The sequence below is a fragment of the Lissotriton helveticus genome, chromosome 9 (assembly GCF_964261635.1).
Source record: "Lissotriton helveticus chromosome 9, aLisHel1.1, whole genome shotgun sequence".
NCBI classification, from domain to species: domain Eukaryota; kingdom Metazoa; phylum Chordata; class Amphibia; order Caudata; family Salamandridae; genus Lissotriton; species Lissotriton helveticus.
This window is the reverse complement of record NC_136070.1, coordinates 1,007,576,526-1,007,594,250: the sequence shown is the minus strand read 5'-3', so window position 1 is coordinate 1,007,594,250 and position 17,725 is coordinate 1,007,576,526. Positions and strand designations below refer to the sequence as shown.

The window sequence follows — 17,725 nt, the reverse complement described above, 5'->3', positions numbered from 1 at the left end:
GCAATTGCTTGGATACGTTCTGGGGTCAATCGCCGTCCCTCCTTCGACAAGAGATGACCTAAGTAGGTAACCTCTTGGCGACAATATTGCAATTTAGAGGGTGAAACCTTGTGATGAAGGTCAGACAAGTGACGTAACAATGAAATAGTAACCTGTTTACAAATATCCTCAAAATCAGCAGCAACCAACAGATCATCTACGTATTGAATAAGGGTGGCACCTGGGGGCGAAGTGAAAGCCTCGAGCTGAGTTTTCAAAGCTTGACTATAAATGGAGGGACTCTCACAATAGCCTTGAGGAACACGCTTGAACCGGAAGCTTCGGCCTCCTAAAGAGAAGCCGAAAATATCCCTACTTTCCTCAGCAATGGGAATGCTGAAGAAAGCATTCTTGCGGTCAATAACAGAAAACCAAGCAGCCGAAGCAGATATCATTGTCAATAGGGCAGTGATATCTGGGACGACAGGGAATTGGGGTACAACAATCTTGTTGACCTCCCGGAGGTCAATCACAAAACGATAAACGGGTGGCTGAGAAGAGTCAGTACGTTTAAGAACAGGTAAAACAGGACTATTGCATACATTTCCCCTTGTCTCCTCAACCACGTCTTTCTGAACCAAATCATAAATAATAGCCAAGAGAGCTCTTTCACCATCACTGGAAATCTTATACTGGGGAATGCGAGGTAACTTAACATTGGATTTGAGAGTGACGATGTAGGGCGGAATCTGCAGGAGAACTATATCATTGGGGCCTGTAGCCCAGAGGGTGGCAGGAAGAGAGCGCAATTCAAGGGGGAGTTGGTCTTTAGACAAATACGCTGGGGAAATCAATTTCTTACATAAAGTGAGGTGTACACCAGAAGGGGAACAATGCAATGTTGCGTACAGTCTTTTTAATAAGTCCAAACCTAACAAATGTTCACCACAACCAGTTGTTAAAATAAGTGGAGCCTTCAAATCATAAGGACCTATTGAGATGGGCAAAGGGCAAGAAACTGGGTTATGAACTGGGGCACCAGAAAATCCTACGGAAACATTCGTTAAGCCATACAAAGATGCCCCAGGGAGTTCAGAGTGGATGATAGAACTCTTCGGTGCACCAGTGTCCAATAGAAACGGCTCTGAAACACCTAGTGCAATGACTTCAATATAAGGCCCATCTTGGTCCACTGGAACTGATATGACTCCCTCACTTTGTCTATGGCTGTCCTAGCTAGTATGAAAACCTTGACTCTCATCCTCGGTATAATAATCATCATTGTAATAATGGGCAGACTGAGCATTCTGCTGATCAAAATAATTCATGGAGTTTTGAGGGGGGAAAGGAACGCTGGTCTTGAAATGATGTACCTCCCACCTTACCCCTGGGTGTTGACTGGTAGCCACCTCGGCCTCGCGGCCCAGGCATACCACCAGCACGCTGCAACAAAACCGGGCAATTATTCTTGAAGTGACCTTCCTCCTTACAATAAGCGCATTGATTTGGACCCAGTGGGGGCCGGGAAACAAAGAGCTCAGATTTCTGCAGCAGCTTCTGGAATTGGGGAAGCGGCTGGAACTGCCGCTGAGCAGGATGAGGGGGATAAGCCTGTTGCAAAAGAACTTTCGTTTTTAATTCCTTCATTTTTTTATCAAGTTTGTCCTTTTCCTCTTTATCCCTATTTTCATAATAATGAGCAGTAGCCAATATCTGAGCAGAAGAAGAAACGGCCCATGAACTTTTGGAATCCTTCAGTTTATTAGAAAGTTCGGGGAGCAAAATAAACACAAATTTATCTACAAACAATCGTTGGCCATCTTCCGTGCTCATATCCTGACCACTGTGATCAAGAAACGTCTCCTCAAATCGAGTAAAGAAGTCGGAAACGCTTTCATCTCTCTTTTGCTTACAGGCAGTTAACTTACCCCAATTAACTCGCAGAGGGGGCATCATAGTTTTCATCAAAGCAATGATCCTAGTGGGAAGGTCTGCAATTAAAGCATCCGGTTTAGCACCACCCCCTTGGAGTCCATCTGCAACAAGGATAGCAGCCCAATCACCCCCCAATTCTTGAGCATGGTCTTCTTTCCGAATCCTAGCCCATAATGGTTGTGGGACCACATTTTCCATCAACATGTCTATATCGGCTAAATTCATAATGCATGCATCAACAGTCTGGGACAGCTCTTTGTAATAACCAGCAGGATTTTTACGGGGGTCTGGTAAGGATTGTTTGAGGGCCAGAACCTCAGATTTTTTCCAAGGAACATGTACCCATACACGTTGAAAGTGAGCGGGTATACCAAGATTATTGCCCTGGGGTGCAATCGCTTCTCTCCACACCGGGGGAACCTCTCTCATAGGATAGTGTTTCAGTTTCCTTTTAACAGAAAGATTGGGTTCAGACAGAGACCGGTAGGTAAACATTGTCCTAAAGGTGACAAGTGTCCTTACAGCATCCTCAACCTCAGCACCCACAATTATCCCTTTGTTAAAGTCAGCCTGAACATCTAGCTGGCCCTGGGGAGCTAATCCTAATCCCATGTCCTCCCACTCTTGTCCAAGAATGACACACATAATATCAAAAACATGTCTTTGCATTGGCGCATCCCACTGCCGGAAAGTGTCCATGATATCTTGTATACCATACTGGGGACCATCATGATCCACTTGCGGGCAAGGAGATCTAACGCATCTCGGTCTTCGGGACCTGGGAGCTGACTACGGGTCTGCCTACGAGGAAGAACAGGAGTCATGTTGAACGACCCAAAGAAAGGGGACAAAAAGCCAGAAACGGTGTCAAAAATCCGCTTACGAACTGAGGGAGAATTCGACATCAGGACAGGGGACAAGGTATTAGGCGGGGCAGAAGAGGGGGTGACAGGAATAAAGGGAGTCTGAGGCAAAGGAGGTGGCGGGATTGGCATTACCGGAAGGGGCAGTGGCAGAGGTGCAGGGACCGGCTGGGGAACAACAAGTGGCTGAGCGGGTGGCAATAGTAGGGGTGCATTAGCACCTGGTGCATAGGGAGGGGGTAATCTCAAAAGGTGAGAAATTAAAGGATCCTTTTCGGGGTCAACATCTTTGTCTGCAGGGGAAGTTGGCAACACTGGATAACACTTATCTATTGCCATACGATGTTGTCTATCTGGGACCTCAATCGCATAATCAGTCTCATTGTCTGTGAACTGCTGGGCAGCCTGTATAACAGTCGTGCCCTTTTCCTTCCTATCTCTTTTTGCTTGTTTAATTTCTTTCTGTTTGGTTTCCTTGCGCCAAAGGCGAAAGGAGTCAAACATAGCCGGCCGGGCTTTTCTCTTAAACAATCTAGCTTCCAAATTATCTAATATATCAGGCTCAAAACTACCATTTTGTGGCCACTGCAAAACACCATCTGTTCTCGTATAACGGACCCACACTTCATTAAAGGTGATGGGGCCTACACCATGTTTAGAATAAAGCTCATAGGTGGGAGTTCCAGCCGGAGTAATTGGACAAGAGTCCTCCAGTCGGGAATCCCTATCACAACAACAACACCATTTTCTAAACTTACTGAAACCAGGCATCGTATTTCACTGGCTCCTTTACAAACATCAAGGGGTTAATCAATCAACACAGCACAAATGTACTCACCCCTCGGCTTCGGCTTTTGCAAGAGCCGAATCAAAAACAAAGAAGTGGGAGCTACCCACTATTACTTAACCAAATGTTCTCTTACGCCAACAGAGGTCCGTCTAACGTCTCGCAATACCAGTCATCACCAAAGGGACCAAGGCAGGGCAGCAGTCACCAGCAGCCGTTGGAAAGGAGAAGCCGCGCTGCAAAGACCTTCGGTCCACTTGCGACATGCAGGGGTCCATCATGTGGTGCGCTTCCTCCAGAATTTCCTTGCGGGGCTCCTCACGACCTTCGGGCTCGACCGCTACCTCTGAAGCCACCCCACGTTGGGCTGCCAGTTGAAGAACCGGGCCTAGAAGGGCCTGGCGGCGCAGGGCACGCCTGAAATCTCCGAGTTGACCTGCCTTGTTGTACAGAGACCCGGAATACTCTGTTAGCGTAGAAAACCAAATTTATTGACTGCAGCCATGCACAGTTGTCCCAGAAGTACACCAATAGTAGGTTCCAAGGAGACTGCCCCTTCACTCCATGGCTCAGTCTTTTATAACCATATACACCCACAGAAAAATACTCCCCATGCACCAAATATTAGCCAATAGGAAAACATTCATAACAAGACACCATGTGACCAGAACGTCCCCCTTGAGTCGTGTTCTTGCCCAACCCCATAAGTCAATCAATGACAGCACCTATAGGTCAATCAGTAATGGCAGAACGTGTTTGTGTGCTTCAAAGAACAACTTGAGAAATAGGATAATGCAGGGAAAGAATACCGAAGGCCAACAGATAAGATAGGGCAGGGAAAGAATACTGAAGGCCAACAGCTAGTTGGGACAAGGATTAGTCAGTCTAGACAAGGATTAGTTAGTTTGGCTAGTTCCTGGAATTGGCTTCACAACAAGGAAGGGGGGGGGGGGTATTTGACACGTAGCAGTACAAAGGGCAAAAACACTTGGTTTGCCAAGCTGCCTGAGTGAGGGCAACACCAAATGGCGACGGAATACAAAATGGAGTCGAACCTGAATTACCTCACGGTTGCGCAGGTGCTGCCACAGTGCCCGGAGGAGGCCCGGTCGTGCTCACCTGTGCTGTTGCAGCGGGTCGAGAGGCAGCTAAGTTCACCATCCGGTATGGCCTGGATACCGCCGACTTGCTGGGTAGGACTGTTTCCATGTCTGTACCCCTGAGGCGCTATGCCTGGCTGAGAACGTCTGGCTTCTCTGGCAATGTCCAATCCACACTTTTTGACATGCCCTTTGATGGCCGTCGCCTGTTTGGTAACAAGACGGACAGCGTGCTTGAGCACTTCAAAGACTCTAGGGCCACAGCCAGATCCTTGGGCCTCGCTGCAACGTCTCCCCCCACACAGTCAGCCTTTCGTAGCTACAGAAGGGGTGACCCACCACGTTCCACCCAGAGGCACCCAGCCTATGCGTGACCAGAGGACGGGTCTGGGGCCAGCAGGTGGGCCAGTCCACCAATGCCCCCCCCCTACAGCAGCCTCCAAACCTCCTTAGTCCAACTTTTCAGGGCCACCAGTTGCCAGTGGGACAGGTGGGTTTTGCAAATAGTCTGAAGGGGCTTCTCCATCCCCTTCAAAATTCCCCCTCCCTCCATGCCACCAACACTCCCCATCCCTCCATGCCACCAACACGCCATCGCATATCGGAGGATCACTTGGCCCTTATCCGCGAGAAAGTTATGGCTCTCTTAGCCAAGGGAGCTATCGAACGAGTCCCTGTGCCAGAAGTAGGTTGTGGTAACTACTCCCACTACATCCTGGTACCCAAGAAGGACAAAGGCCTGCGTCCTGTCTTAGACCTCAGGCACGTCAATCGCTTTCTCTGGAAGGAAAAGTTCAAAATATTAACCTTGTCTCAGGTCCTGTCTGCCATCGACCTTGGAGACTGGATGGTAGCGTTGGACTTGCAGGATGCTTATTTTCACATCCCCGTCTTTCCTGCCCACGGGCGTAACCTGCGGTTCAAGGTAGGCCACCAGCATTTTCAATATACCATGCTCCTCTTACCAGCGCCCTTCAGGAAAGCGATGCCGGTGGTCGCAGCTCATCTGCGCAGATCAGGGGTTCCAGTCTTCCCCTATCACGACGACTGGCTGTTGAAGGCGGGCTCGCCTCAGGCTGTCGTTTCCCACCTCCAGACTACGGCGGACCTCCTGCATTGGCTAGGGTTCACTATCAACATCCCAAAGTCGAACCTGATTCCCTCTCAGAAGCTCCTTTTCATCGGAGCAGTTTTGGATACAGTGCAGTTTTAATCTTATCCGCCCGAGCACTGAGTCTCTCAGGGATACTCAGGCTATGATACTGATGTTTCATCCTCTATCCTGGATTTCGGTGAGAATGACTGAGGCTGCTGGGCCTCATGGCCTCCTGCATCCTGCTGGTAGATCATGCCAGATGGCATATGCGGGCTCTGCAGTGGGACCTGAAGTTCCAGTGGGCGCAGCATCAGGGCAATCTTTCCGATGTCGTCCAGATCTCGAAGGGGACTGAGAGTCAGTGGCAGTGGTGGCTAAAGAACCAAGATTGGGTCAGCTGCAGATCCCTCTCCCTTCCCCAACCAGAGTTCTCAATGGTGACTTATTTGTCACGCCTGGGATGGGGCGGTCACATGGGAGAGGCGGAGATATGGGGTATCTGGTCTCCAGTGGAGTCCAGGCTCCACATCAACCTTCTGGAGCTCCGGGCGATTAGTGTTGCACTGAAGGCATTCCTTCCCTCTGTCAAAGGAAGAATAGCATAGGTTTTCACGAACACCACCACTGCCATGTGGCACTGCAACAAACAGGGCGGGTGAGGTTGTGGACCCTGTGTTAAGAGGCTCTTCACCTTTGGATATGTCTGGAACATATGGGCATATCCCTGGTGGTTCAACACCTGGCGGGTTCCCTGAACGCCAGGGCGGAAAAAAAACTCAGCCCCCGGTGCATGATGGATCACGAATGGCGTCTACACTCTGAGGTGGTGCAAGGTCTCTTTCAGCAGTGGGGAGAGCCTTGGTTAGATCTATTCGCCACCAAAGAGAACGTGTAATGTCAGCAGTTCTGTACGTTGGAGTTTCCAAGGCAGCACTCGCTCAACGATGTTTGTCACAAGTGGAATTGCGGCCTCCTGTACACCTTTCCGCCTGTACCACTTCTACCCGGAGTGCTGAAGAAGATCAAGCTCGACTGGGCCCAAGTAATTCTTGTGGCTCCAGACTTGGGCGTGAATACTCTGATACCCCGAGCTCTTGAGCATGGCATTGATCCTCTGATCAGACTGCCTCTTTGAGAGGATCTTCTGTCGCAGTACAGGGGACGGTTCTCCACCCGATCCTGTTCAGTCTGCATCTCCTTGTGTGGAGATTGAGCTGCGACAGTTGACAGCTTTCGACCTCCCTCCCGTAGTCTGTAACATCATCTTGCCAGCCAGGCGTCCCTCCACTAAAATGGTATATGCCTGTAGACGGAACAAATTTGTGGCATGGTGCATAGCAAAGGCTGTGGGTCCAGTTTCTGCCCCCCTTTCAGAGGTTCTCCTCTTAATTCTTTCTTTGGCTCAGTATCTATTTCCTCCTCCTCCTTTGGGACTTCAATCTTGTCCTCACTTACCCTATGTGTGCTTCCTGTGAGCCTATACATAATTGTCTTCTTCGTCTCCTTACATTAAAGACTTCTTTCCTGCTTCCCATTACATCTGCACGCAGGTTGAGTGAGCTTCAGTCTCTTTTTTCCAAACCTCACTTTCTTACTGTTCATCCGGACAAAATGGTCCTTCGTACTAGGCCTTCTTTTCTGCCCAAAGTGGTTACCTCTTTCTACATAGGCCAGACCATCACATTGCCCACCTTCTTTCCGCCTCTGCACCCTTTCAAAGAGGAGGAGAGACTCCAACGTCTGGACCCAAAACGTGCGCTGACCTACCTTGACCGCACTAAAGACTTCGGGTGGACGATCAACTCTTCGTGGGTTATGTGGGCCCCAAGAAAGGTCGGGCAGGGCACAATCTTTCCATCTCTCGATGGGTTGTCTTACACAATAAGATCTGGAGTTCTTTGGCAAAAAAGGAACCTCTAGTAGGACGGCGCACCCACTCTACCAGGGCTACGGCAGCCACTACTGCATTGGGACGTGGAGTTAAGTTGGCTGACATCTGCCAGGCAGTCACGTGGCCATCCCTGCACACATTCACGAAACATTACTGCCTGGACAGCCAAGTCCAGAGAGACTGTTTTTTTCTGTTGTTCTGTTCTCCAGGACTTCCTGGTGTGAACTTCGAGGCATATTAGCAAGGGCTTGCGATAATATTATCGTCGCGTCAGCATCCGTTTTCAGAGGAAAAGCGGCCATAATATTATCGCTCTATCTACAAGGACACGCTAGCGCGTGTTTCCTTGCATTATAGCCCAGTTTCATGTCGCCTCGCATCCCTAATGAGATGCAATGTGGGCGTGCCTCATGAAACTTCATTGTGGAATACCGCTAACGGGGCTTCGCGATATTTACAACGAAGCTCCGTCCAGCGAAGCGATATTCCTTTCAGCGCTAACTCGCCCTTAACGCTGCTTCCAGACGTCTGCAAAAAACCTGTGTTGTGTATGTTTTACATTGGTGGTGGATTATGCTGATACGACAACATGGTCGTATCAGCAAGATTATCGCTGTATTCATGAGTTCAACGCTTGTTTTCAGGCGATGTTGGTGCCATTTTCACCCCTCTTGCTGGAAATTTATCGCCCTGGAGAAACGCATTGTAAATAACGCGCTAACCGGGTGATAAATTTCAGCGATAGACGGCAATAAATACAGAAGCGCTAAGTGCGCTTTGCGATATTTATCGCCATCTATTGTTGAAATGCCCCTTAGTTCGCAGACCCACCGCCGGGGTTGGCCTTGCTGGGGTATCTATTCTAAGGTAAGGAATCTATAACTGCGGTCTCTTTCAGATGAACAAGTTACTTCGGTAACTATGTATCTGTAAGAGATGTATGTAGTTATAGATTCCTTACCGCCCCACCAATCCTCCCTGTTTTGCGAATTGACTTCTAGGGATGAGGAATCTCTTCTAGGGCCCTAGTTATGTGCACCAGTGGTCAGTGTCTTGCATGGCTCTGTGCTTCTGGCCTGGAAAGTCTTGTCGGAACGGACGTCAGAGCGCAGGAGCGGCATCTAAGTAGACACCGCAATGTCATCCAGGCGACCACAATGCCGACGACGGACTCTGAGTCGACGGACGCCACCTACCGACGCACAGGGGTACTGCTACAAAAATATTTCTACAGATCCAGTCTGACGCCTGGGGTAATTGTAAGGTAAGGACTCTATCACTACATACGTCTTATAGATCCATCGTTACCGAAGTTAAGTAACTTGTTCGACAGGTACTGAGGATGGGTGATGAGGGACTGAATACTTTACAAACCTACCAATGCTCTTGGACAGCCGAATGCAGTGAGCAGTCGCATGTGATGTGTTTCTGTGTTTGATCCAGATTACGTGGATGGGCCCCTCTCTAGCATGTTCCTCTCTGCTCCTGTGGTACAAATTGCATAGTTTAGTGTGCATATTGCTTCACGGTTTGCAACGATGTTGATGTGATTAATTCAATGGCATTAAATGTATTCTTTAACTTTCCATCTCTTAACTGTGGGCCATAACATTTTCAAAGATCTTAACAACCCCAGAGGTGGCCATAACTTTTACATTTTAGGGGTGACGTCATTAGCATAGGTGGCCTGGGGGATCTTAGTCTTATGATAGTTTGTGTAATCATCTGTCACCACGAGGACGCACCTGGCATTAGAGAGTTTAAAGAAGTGTGAATTCACCTCACTCGTCCATGTAATGTTCAGTAATGATAATGTTTGGCTGGTTTCTGAGCCCTAATGTTTGGGATGCAACCATGTATTATCAATAATTTTGATTTAAAGTATCAATGTGAGGAAATCAAGCTTTCCCATAAATGTGATTTGGGTTTGACAGTGCCTTAATATCAAGCCTGCCATCACAATGGTCTTAAAATCATTACTGCCGGCAACACTAGGTTGGCCCTCCCAAGTAACCGGCCATTATTGTTAATTTCCAGTGACAATGGCCCGAGTGGTAACATACCATACATGCAGATTTGCTGCACACATGAAATTATTACACTTAATAAAAATCCAGGCAACGTCTTATATGAGGAAATGTGTAGTATATGGTATGGTTGTGTAACTGCACTGTGTAATTCGCTTACCAACCCTTTTTGTTACAGTACGGTTAATCTGTAAAACCCTCAGCTCTACCCTGGGTAGCCGTGGCACCGAGCAGCAAGTATTACACAAAGGAACCATTGTTACGGATTTAAACGGAGCCAAAACAATTGAAGAAATCGGCACACCTCGAGAAACCCAACACCAATTTATAGACTGGCTTTTTATAAGAATTTAGCCCATATGTATGAACTCATTTAACATTTCTTAACTGACTGAATTGCAATTTCGGGCCATTAAATGCTAAATAAGCTTTCCATAAGTACAAAAGGGTACATTCGGTCGCAAAATATGGTTTATACCAAGTAGAAATTGCATTTTGAAATTTCCAAAATAGGAAATCGTAAATAGGGATTTTCTATTCGCAATTTACTAAACCCATGCCCATAGCATTTCCTAAATGTAAAATGAGCATTTAGGAAATTACCATCAGATTTAATCCAATAGTAACCAGGTGCAATTTGCAAAAATGCACCTAAAATGCATTTTCACCAGTGACAGCGGGCCAACTTGCCCCAAGGGCTTTTGAGGTCTCTGAACGAGCACTATTTCTTTTTTACCTTTTGTTTAAGGGAGCCTAAGGCCCATAGGTATACATGCTTTTGCATTTCCTAAATAGCGATTTCAAATTTGGAAATGCAAAACCACTCATACCTTTGGGCCTTATGCCCATCGGAACGAATGGGTTTGCATTTCCTAAATAGCTATTTCCTAATTGTGATTGCAACTCTGTAGGAATCTCTATTAGGAAATCTCTTTTCCAGTACATTCCATTTTGCATTTACTAAATAGCAATTTCTTAAGATTTGCTATTTAGGAAATGCAAAATTTAAGTTTTGTAGGTATGGACCCAAGACACTAGAACGAAGAAGATCCACCAGAGCGTTCCGTAGATATAGATTTTACAAGCAATAAAAAATCAAAGCAATTTGTCAACCGCGAACAAGCCATGAAAACTTCAACGAACCGGACACTTGGAATTTCGGAGTGCGGATAAACATCCTAGGGCCCTGATACCATCAGTTACAGAAGGTTCACAAAACCTTGGAGCGCCTCCAAGACAATGGCTTCATCCTCTGTCACAACCAAAGAGAGCAGCCTTTAAGGTGCTGCGATCCGGGAAAGTGCGTGATCCTCGCAGGGGCTAATCTCGTCCTAATTGTGCAAGAGACCCCAATAAATAGGTCCGCCAGAGCCCACGAGACCCGGGGGACGATCATGATGGAGAGGCACGCGGTGCTTGAAATGCTGCCAGAGCCTGCAAACAGCAAATCGAATAGTTTGTGATGCAGCCATTAAGAACATGACACACGAGGTCTCAAGGACTTGGAATCGCGGGGACTGAATTGAAAGTGATCGTGGGGAGCGGGGAAAAGTGACTCGGCTGCGCGGCCATGAGATGGCGCCAGGGGGAGCAGCTGAGAAAATGAAAGTGAGCGGCAACTTGGAATCGCGGGGAGGGGGAGGGAATTGAAAGTGATCGCGAGGAGGGGGAAAAAGTGACGTGCCCCACATGCAAGTTTCAATGAACACAACTCTAGATTATTTGACAAGTGAAATGCTGCCACAGCCTGCAAACTGCTAATCGAATAGTGTGTGGTGCAGCCATTAAGACGCTACGGCCTGCTGCAGAATAGAGAGAGGCTCGCAAGGCTTAATGAGCTTTGACAGAAACCCACATGGCGGCTGCGCACGTGAACGCAAGCTTGAGGCCACCAAAAGCCTCTGGTAGCACTTTTAAAAGCCATTTCTCGCAGCGCATGTGCTGGCTCAGCAAGACCTACAAAACAATGGGAGAGGGGGAGATGCTTGTTTTATTTGGGGAAACACCAGGGTGGCACGAGTGCTGCAAGCCCTCGGGTACCCCTTTAACTTGCATGGCCTGGGTATGAGGGTACCATTTACTAGGGACTTTACAGGTAAGTTAGCCATTTTCAATTGGGTGTAGCCAACTAAACATATACTTTAGGGTTAGGCACTGGCACTGAAGTCTGGTTAACAGGCCTAATTGCACACTGAGTCGAAAAACCAGCAGCATCAGTGTAAAAACTTGGGGATGACCATACAAAAAGAAGCATTTCCTTACAAGGGCCTCTACGGTTTTGTTACGTACAAGCTAAATAAAGATAACTTTTATCAAAATTGTTGAAACGGAACAGAATGCTTGAACTGCAATCATAATTGACAATTATTTTTTTTAAAGCCAGACATATATCGTATTATTTAACAAAAAAAATCAGAAAAATGCACCAACATTGGTATTTTGTCTGGTTTCTTAAAAATTGAACAAAGCTTCGTATTCCACCTAATATGAAAAATATTATTACCAAGGTTTGCATTCCTTGAAACCATTGTGATGTATATGCTTTTCAACTTTTGACCACGATGAAGGGTTCTAGTTAGTAAATATTGTTGCAGTTTGCCCATTTCACTTATTACCCCACTCTTCGGTAGCCAACAGGCACCTATCTGTATCTGCATCTCTCCCTGTCCGCACCTCTTTCCGCGTGTAGGATGTTCACGCACCTCTGTCTGTGCCTTGCCTCCTCATACACCTACCTGTAACTGAACAAACCCCTCTCTGCCAGCATCTCTCCCAGCATGCACCTTTCATACCTGCACCTTTTTCTGACTACACATTTTACCTTAATTCCTTTCGCTAACATGCATCTCTGTCTATACCTTGTTCTCCTCTTGTGTGTACCTCTTCGTTCATTCCTCTGCTTGACCCTACTTCTCCCTGCAAGGGCAGTTTCCTTGACCTTCCCTCTTCTTGTCCAGAACTTAACCTGACAGCATCACTCCCAACGGGTACCTCGCCCCCTCTCTCCCTGTCGGTTCTTCTTTAACCATAAGTCTCTAAGCCTACTCCTCTCCCAACCTTCAGCTCAGACTGACCTCTTATCTCCCACCTGCACCTCTCTGTGCCCCTCCAACTTCATGCCTGCACATGTCTCACCCCATAACTTTCCCAGCTGCAAATCTCCCGGGCCGCACCTGAGCCTTTCACCTCTCCCACTCAGTATCTTTCCCTGCCTGTGTCTGTCCCGGGCCGTACTTTAAACTGCACTTCTCCCTGCCCTCGCCAATCCTTGCTCGCAATTTATGCTACACACTTCTCATTGCCCTTATTTGAGTGCACCTCTCCTTGCTGGCACCACCCCTTATTCAAACCTCTTTTTGATTAAACCTCTGCCTCTTTTTGATTAAGCCTCTGCTTGTCCCTTACTTTACCTTCTCAAATAGGTACACATACATTATTCAGGCCTCTGTGCTGACCAAGCTTAATAGGCCAGTTGTAGATCTGAGAATTCAAGCCAGGCATATTTGCTTTGACAGTACCAGTTGCATTAGATCATTAGGTTAGGTAAAGAACAGATACTCATTTTTTTCAACCTTGCAGTAGCATCATTAATTCAAAGATCGCTTTACATCATTACCCTGTTGTCAGACGCTACACAAGTGTTCAGATGCCATGCTTTGAATGTAGATGGGTCCGGAACTAAGGGCTTACGGTAGTACTGGACTGGTATTGGTTCACTATGATTAATAAAGTTACTCTTTACTGTACGGCATAATTTGCTACTTGCTGGCTTTGCTATGATGTACTGTGTGCGGCTGGCCAAATTCTTATGCATTAGATGTCTCATCCACAGACCTCAAGCTGGTAGTTCTAGCAGGAAGTTCTAGGGAACTGCTGCACTATCAATTTTGATATTAACATTGCTGTGTAATATTTTAAATTAGTACAAAAGTTTAATGATTTTAAATACCCCTCTGGTTGTATTAGATTCTGCTTTTATGATTTTAAATGAAATCGAATAAAGCATATTTTCATATTTTTTTCCATCAAATAAAGTTCTGACTTCTCATTTCTCCTGTGACAGATGGAACAGACAAGACCTCAACCATCTGACTTGGCTCCCTCTCCAAGCAAGCTGCTTTGTTAAAGACTTTGGGACATCTTCCAGTTGTCCCTCAAGAACAGTGGGCGTTCATCCCCATAACTCCTCCACATGGAAGGGGGAAGGATCCAGCAAGGGATGTCACTACAATCCACCATCTATATGTTCTCATATTTTTCTACTTTATTATACTTTTAACTATGGTTTAATATTGAAATACACAAAGCCAGAATTATTACAGTTTAATGTTAAAAGCAAGAAATGGCGCTTTGCAAAGTCTGCATGCGACAAGAGGGGAGTGAAAGCAAAGCTGAGCATATAGGGCTTTGAATGGAAAATGGGGGGTGCAGGCTTCCTCTGACCCTCCCCTCTGTGCGGCTTTGCTTCCCTCTGCCAGAATCTCCGGTTGCAAAGAGACTGATGCCGGCACATTTACATTTTCCTATGGACACTGATGGTATCATTTGGAGATTGGGAAGGATACCTCGGGCTGGCACCTGGGAAGTATCCTCGTTGCACCTCCATCTTGGGTTACAGCTGGTTCAACCAGTGAAGGGATACATCAGCCACAGGTACATAACTGCAGACCGAAGAACCAAAGTAGTTGAGTGGAGTGACTGAATGCCGCCATTGTGAAGTATATGGGAATTTCATATGGTGCCAATGCCTATTAGTTTATTCAGAGAGCGCTGGACATAGCACTTCTACTAGAAATGGCTGCACCTTTTAGTTGGCATCCGAGAGTTCTGTGAGGAGTCTCACCCTGTCCCGGAGCCAGCACACAGTGGCCTCAAAGGACTCTTTACTCGCCCACTCCCCAAAACACCTGGGAAGCAAGACCTCACTCACACCGCCACTGTGACAAGAGTAGTAAAAACGGGGTTATAGCAGTTTAAAACAAAGCATGAGACATGGTTTGTTGCCATGCTTCAGCACTCCTACTACACTTTGGATACTGTGACTTCGGCAGCAAGTGGCTTGGTCGAAGAGTCCATTAGTAAGTGTTCCAGGATCACCTTGTGAAGGAAGCTCTAGAATCACCAAATTATATTTTCTATGGAGTAAGGGAAATCCAGTGGCTGCCTCCAGATCTGCCTATTGTCAGGAAAGGATGGGACACCATCCCAAAGCATAGCATGTCCCCTAACCCAATGTAGTCTTTCACAGCTGAAGTGTCTGCTCTGTAAATTCTTGTCCATCCCATAGTAAAGTCTTCATTTCTCAGCCACTGTTGCATGGTGTAATGGCTTACTAAGCGGACATGGCAAAGCACTCTCCAATGATGCCCTCTGACCTTGTGGCAGTGGTAGGTTTCAGAAAGCCTTGGACAGAAGTCGAGCATTGCCAACCATTGGTGTGCAACCAACCTGAACAAGTGAATTGTAAGGTTTTGGTTAAGATAGAAAGTTTGTGGAGTAGGAGTCGCTTTGCCCCCTCCATGAGAGAGGGTAAGGGGAGCTGTTTTGGGTACAGTTTTCACACTGCACTGATGCCAGTGAGACAATGATCCTTCTGCAGCCAGAGAGGTAAAGAGAGAACCAGGGAGCTGGCTTCCTATTTATCTCTTCCACCTCTGTTTTTCTTTGGGGGTGCGTGGGCGAGGGAGTGGGGGGGGAAGTAAATTTGTATCAAGTGTTAAAAAAGAAAACTTACCCATTGTTGTAAAATAGAAAAGTACAACGCATTTCGTCTTCTTTTGAGCATAAGGACATTTAAGTTGGGCTACACTGGTATTCTGGGGCTGTTATATTTTTGGAAGCTAGGTGAGCAACGACTATGTTAATCTGTTCAGGAAAACTCTCCCCAGCCCTGTTACGTTATTGCGAACAGAAGTAACAGAGAATAAGTGCAGTATTGGAAGGTGCATGAATTTATGGTAAATTCCCAGTGATTCAGGTGGGAGGGGCGTAGTGGGGGACGGATTTTTTCCAGTACAGCATTAAGGAATGGACATCCTTTTCGTGTGATTTTTTTTTTTTTTTTAACTGTTTCTGATCTTTGAAGATTTATGAGTAAAGTTCCTACCCTATTTTGTTGTGACTTCAAAAGTCCCCTAAATCCAGCAAGTGCTATTCCTTTACATCAGTGCACTTTTAGGTTAATAGTACCTTTCCTTTTCTCACTCATCCCCTCATCACAAACTGAAGCATGCATTATGTCTGGGAAACGATGGAGCAGGTGTAGTTCCCATTTAACCATTCTTGCAGGAAACTGTATATGTCCAACTTCATGAAAAAGGTAGACTGATTTCTTGTGCATTTGTTTTGCGCCCTCACCCAACCGCACCCATTCCCCATCCCTCCCTCCTTCTGGAAAGCTGAACCGCTACTCCTATGGATCGCTGTTTTTTTGGGAAATGAGCAAGAGGCTATTCAAGCCAGCACTTCTCTTCGGGAGCGATAGCAGGTGTTGCTCCCACGCAGCACTTTATGGGGCACATCCTATTCCAGTACATGCCTTCCCGTTTTTAACTAAAAGTGTAGGTTTTTGCCATACCAAGAATGCTTTTCTTCCATACATCGCGAATAGCATAAAACAGAGCTGACACAGTAGGTGCAAAGCACCCAGTTCCCAAAAGCACCAGTGCAAAGCACCCCATACCTAAAGGAACCAGTGAAGGTGCTATTTCCTTGTACTCCATCCCACCCCCTTTTAGGTGAACAGCAAATGCTAGCCTCATAATCCCCTGTCCAGGAAATGTACTTAGTGCTATTATTGGGTAATCCCCCACTCCAAAACCCCTCCACCCCCCCCTACCCTCCCGGTAGTCTGGAAGCCAGGAATTGAAGCAGGTCCTATTCCCGTGCATCCAATCAGAATTGTATATAGAAAGTGTTGAGGAAGTTGTTTGGATGAATTGAGAGGCGTTGATTTTGCATACGTAGGTTCAGATTCTCTGCTGCCTCGTGGTGTTATAGAAGAGGGTTTCTCCTACCTGTGGATCCTCAAATGGTTGAGTAGAAGAGCATACACCTTGTTAGGAGAGATGATTTGGTCCATTGAGCAAAGGATCACCCTAGCCATTGGGGGCAGGTGCTGCTGCCCATTATAGACCTAGATGAAGTACCTACTGGGATAGGACTTGGTCAGTTGGAAGGAAGTGGTCGCTGGCAGAGTGTAATGTTGATGCACATGAGCTTAGGGAGTGTAAATTTGTCTCTAGCTCCCACCCCAAAGAAGGAAAAAACCCTGTCTTTCTTACTGCCTTCTAAACATTGAAAAACACTACATACAAGTTACCTTCTGTGCAAGGGTAGCAATGCCTAAGAGACACAGTGAGAGTCTGGTGACACTCTGTAGGAATCAAAAGAATTTAACCCTTCAGGATTCACCTACAAACCTGTAGTCTATAAATTCTTCACCTTGAAGCAGATCCGAATCCTACTAGGGTTTTCAGTCTTTTGCTGCTCTACTGGAGCGCTTGGAAGGGGGTGGAAAGGTAATAACCTTCCAAGATGTGCCTATGGTAGCTGGCCTCAAGGATTCAGCCTCCCCAGCAGAGCCCAGTAGGAGATGGGGGTGTGGGCACAACTCAAACCAGCACTGTGCAACCCCCTCCCACCCCTTGCAAGACAGGCCCTTTTGATCTTTTCCAAAGTATTTACCCTATAGTAACAACTATTTATTTCTAGCTTAGAAACATGCCTCTCCTCTCACAGATAGAAATGTTATTTTAGATACATTTTATTATGAATAACTTTTGTTATGACTATGGCTGGTAACCATGAGTACATTATTAAAAAACACAAATTGAGTGTCTGCGTTTTTTTCCTGTGGCATGGAGGAGTCAGGCCCCCTCTTTCCCTTCTGTGGGTTCTGACTATATTCGTTTATCCATGAATGCTTGTATTTTTCTTTACTTCTTGAGCATGCATGCTTGTTCAGGAATCCCATGGCAAACCGGGGCTGTTGGGCTCTAATTATAACAATGGGAGCTTTTTACCAGTGGTGTTCTAGTGTTTTACC

General features: G+C 46.6%; 1 protein-coding gene across 4 annotated transcripts in view; it reads left to right on the top strand.

The window, feature by feature from the left end:
• SAMD4B (sterile alpha motif domain containing 4B) overlaps window positions 1-17,509 on the top strand; it is a 1,202,466-nt gene extending 1,184,957 nt beyond the window's left edge. For all 4 annotated transcript variants that reach the window (XM_078661329.1, XM_078661328.1, XM_078661331.1 and 1 more), the window contains one exon: window positions 13,742-17,509. In XM_078661329.1, coding sequence (XP_078517455.1) covers window positions 13,742-13,770 — 29 coding nt within the window. In that variant the 3' untranslated portion in view covers window positions 13,771-17,509. The remainder of the gene's footprint in view (window positions 1-13,741) is intronic.
• Window positions 17,510-17,725: the final 216 nt, after the last annotated feature.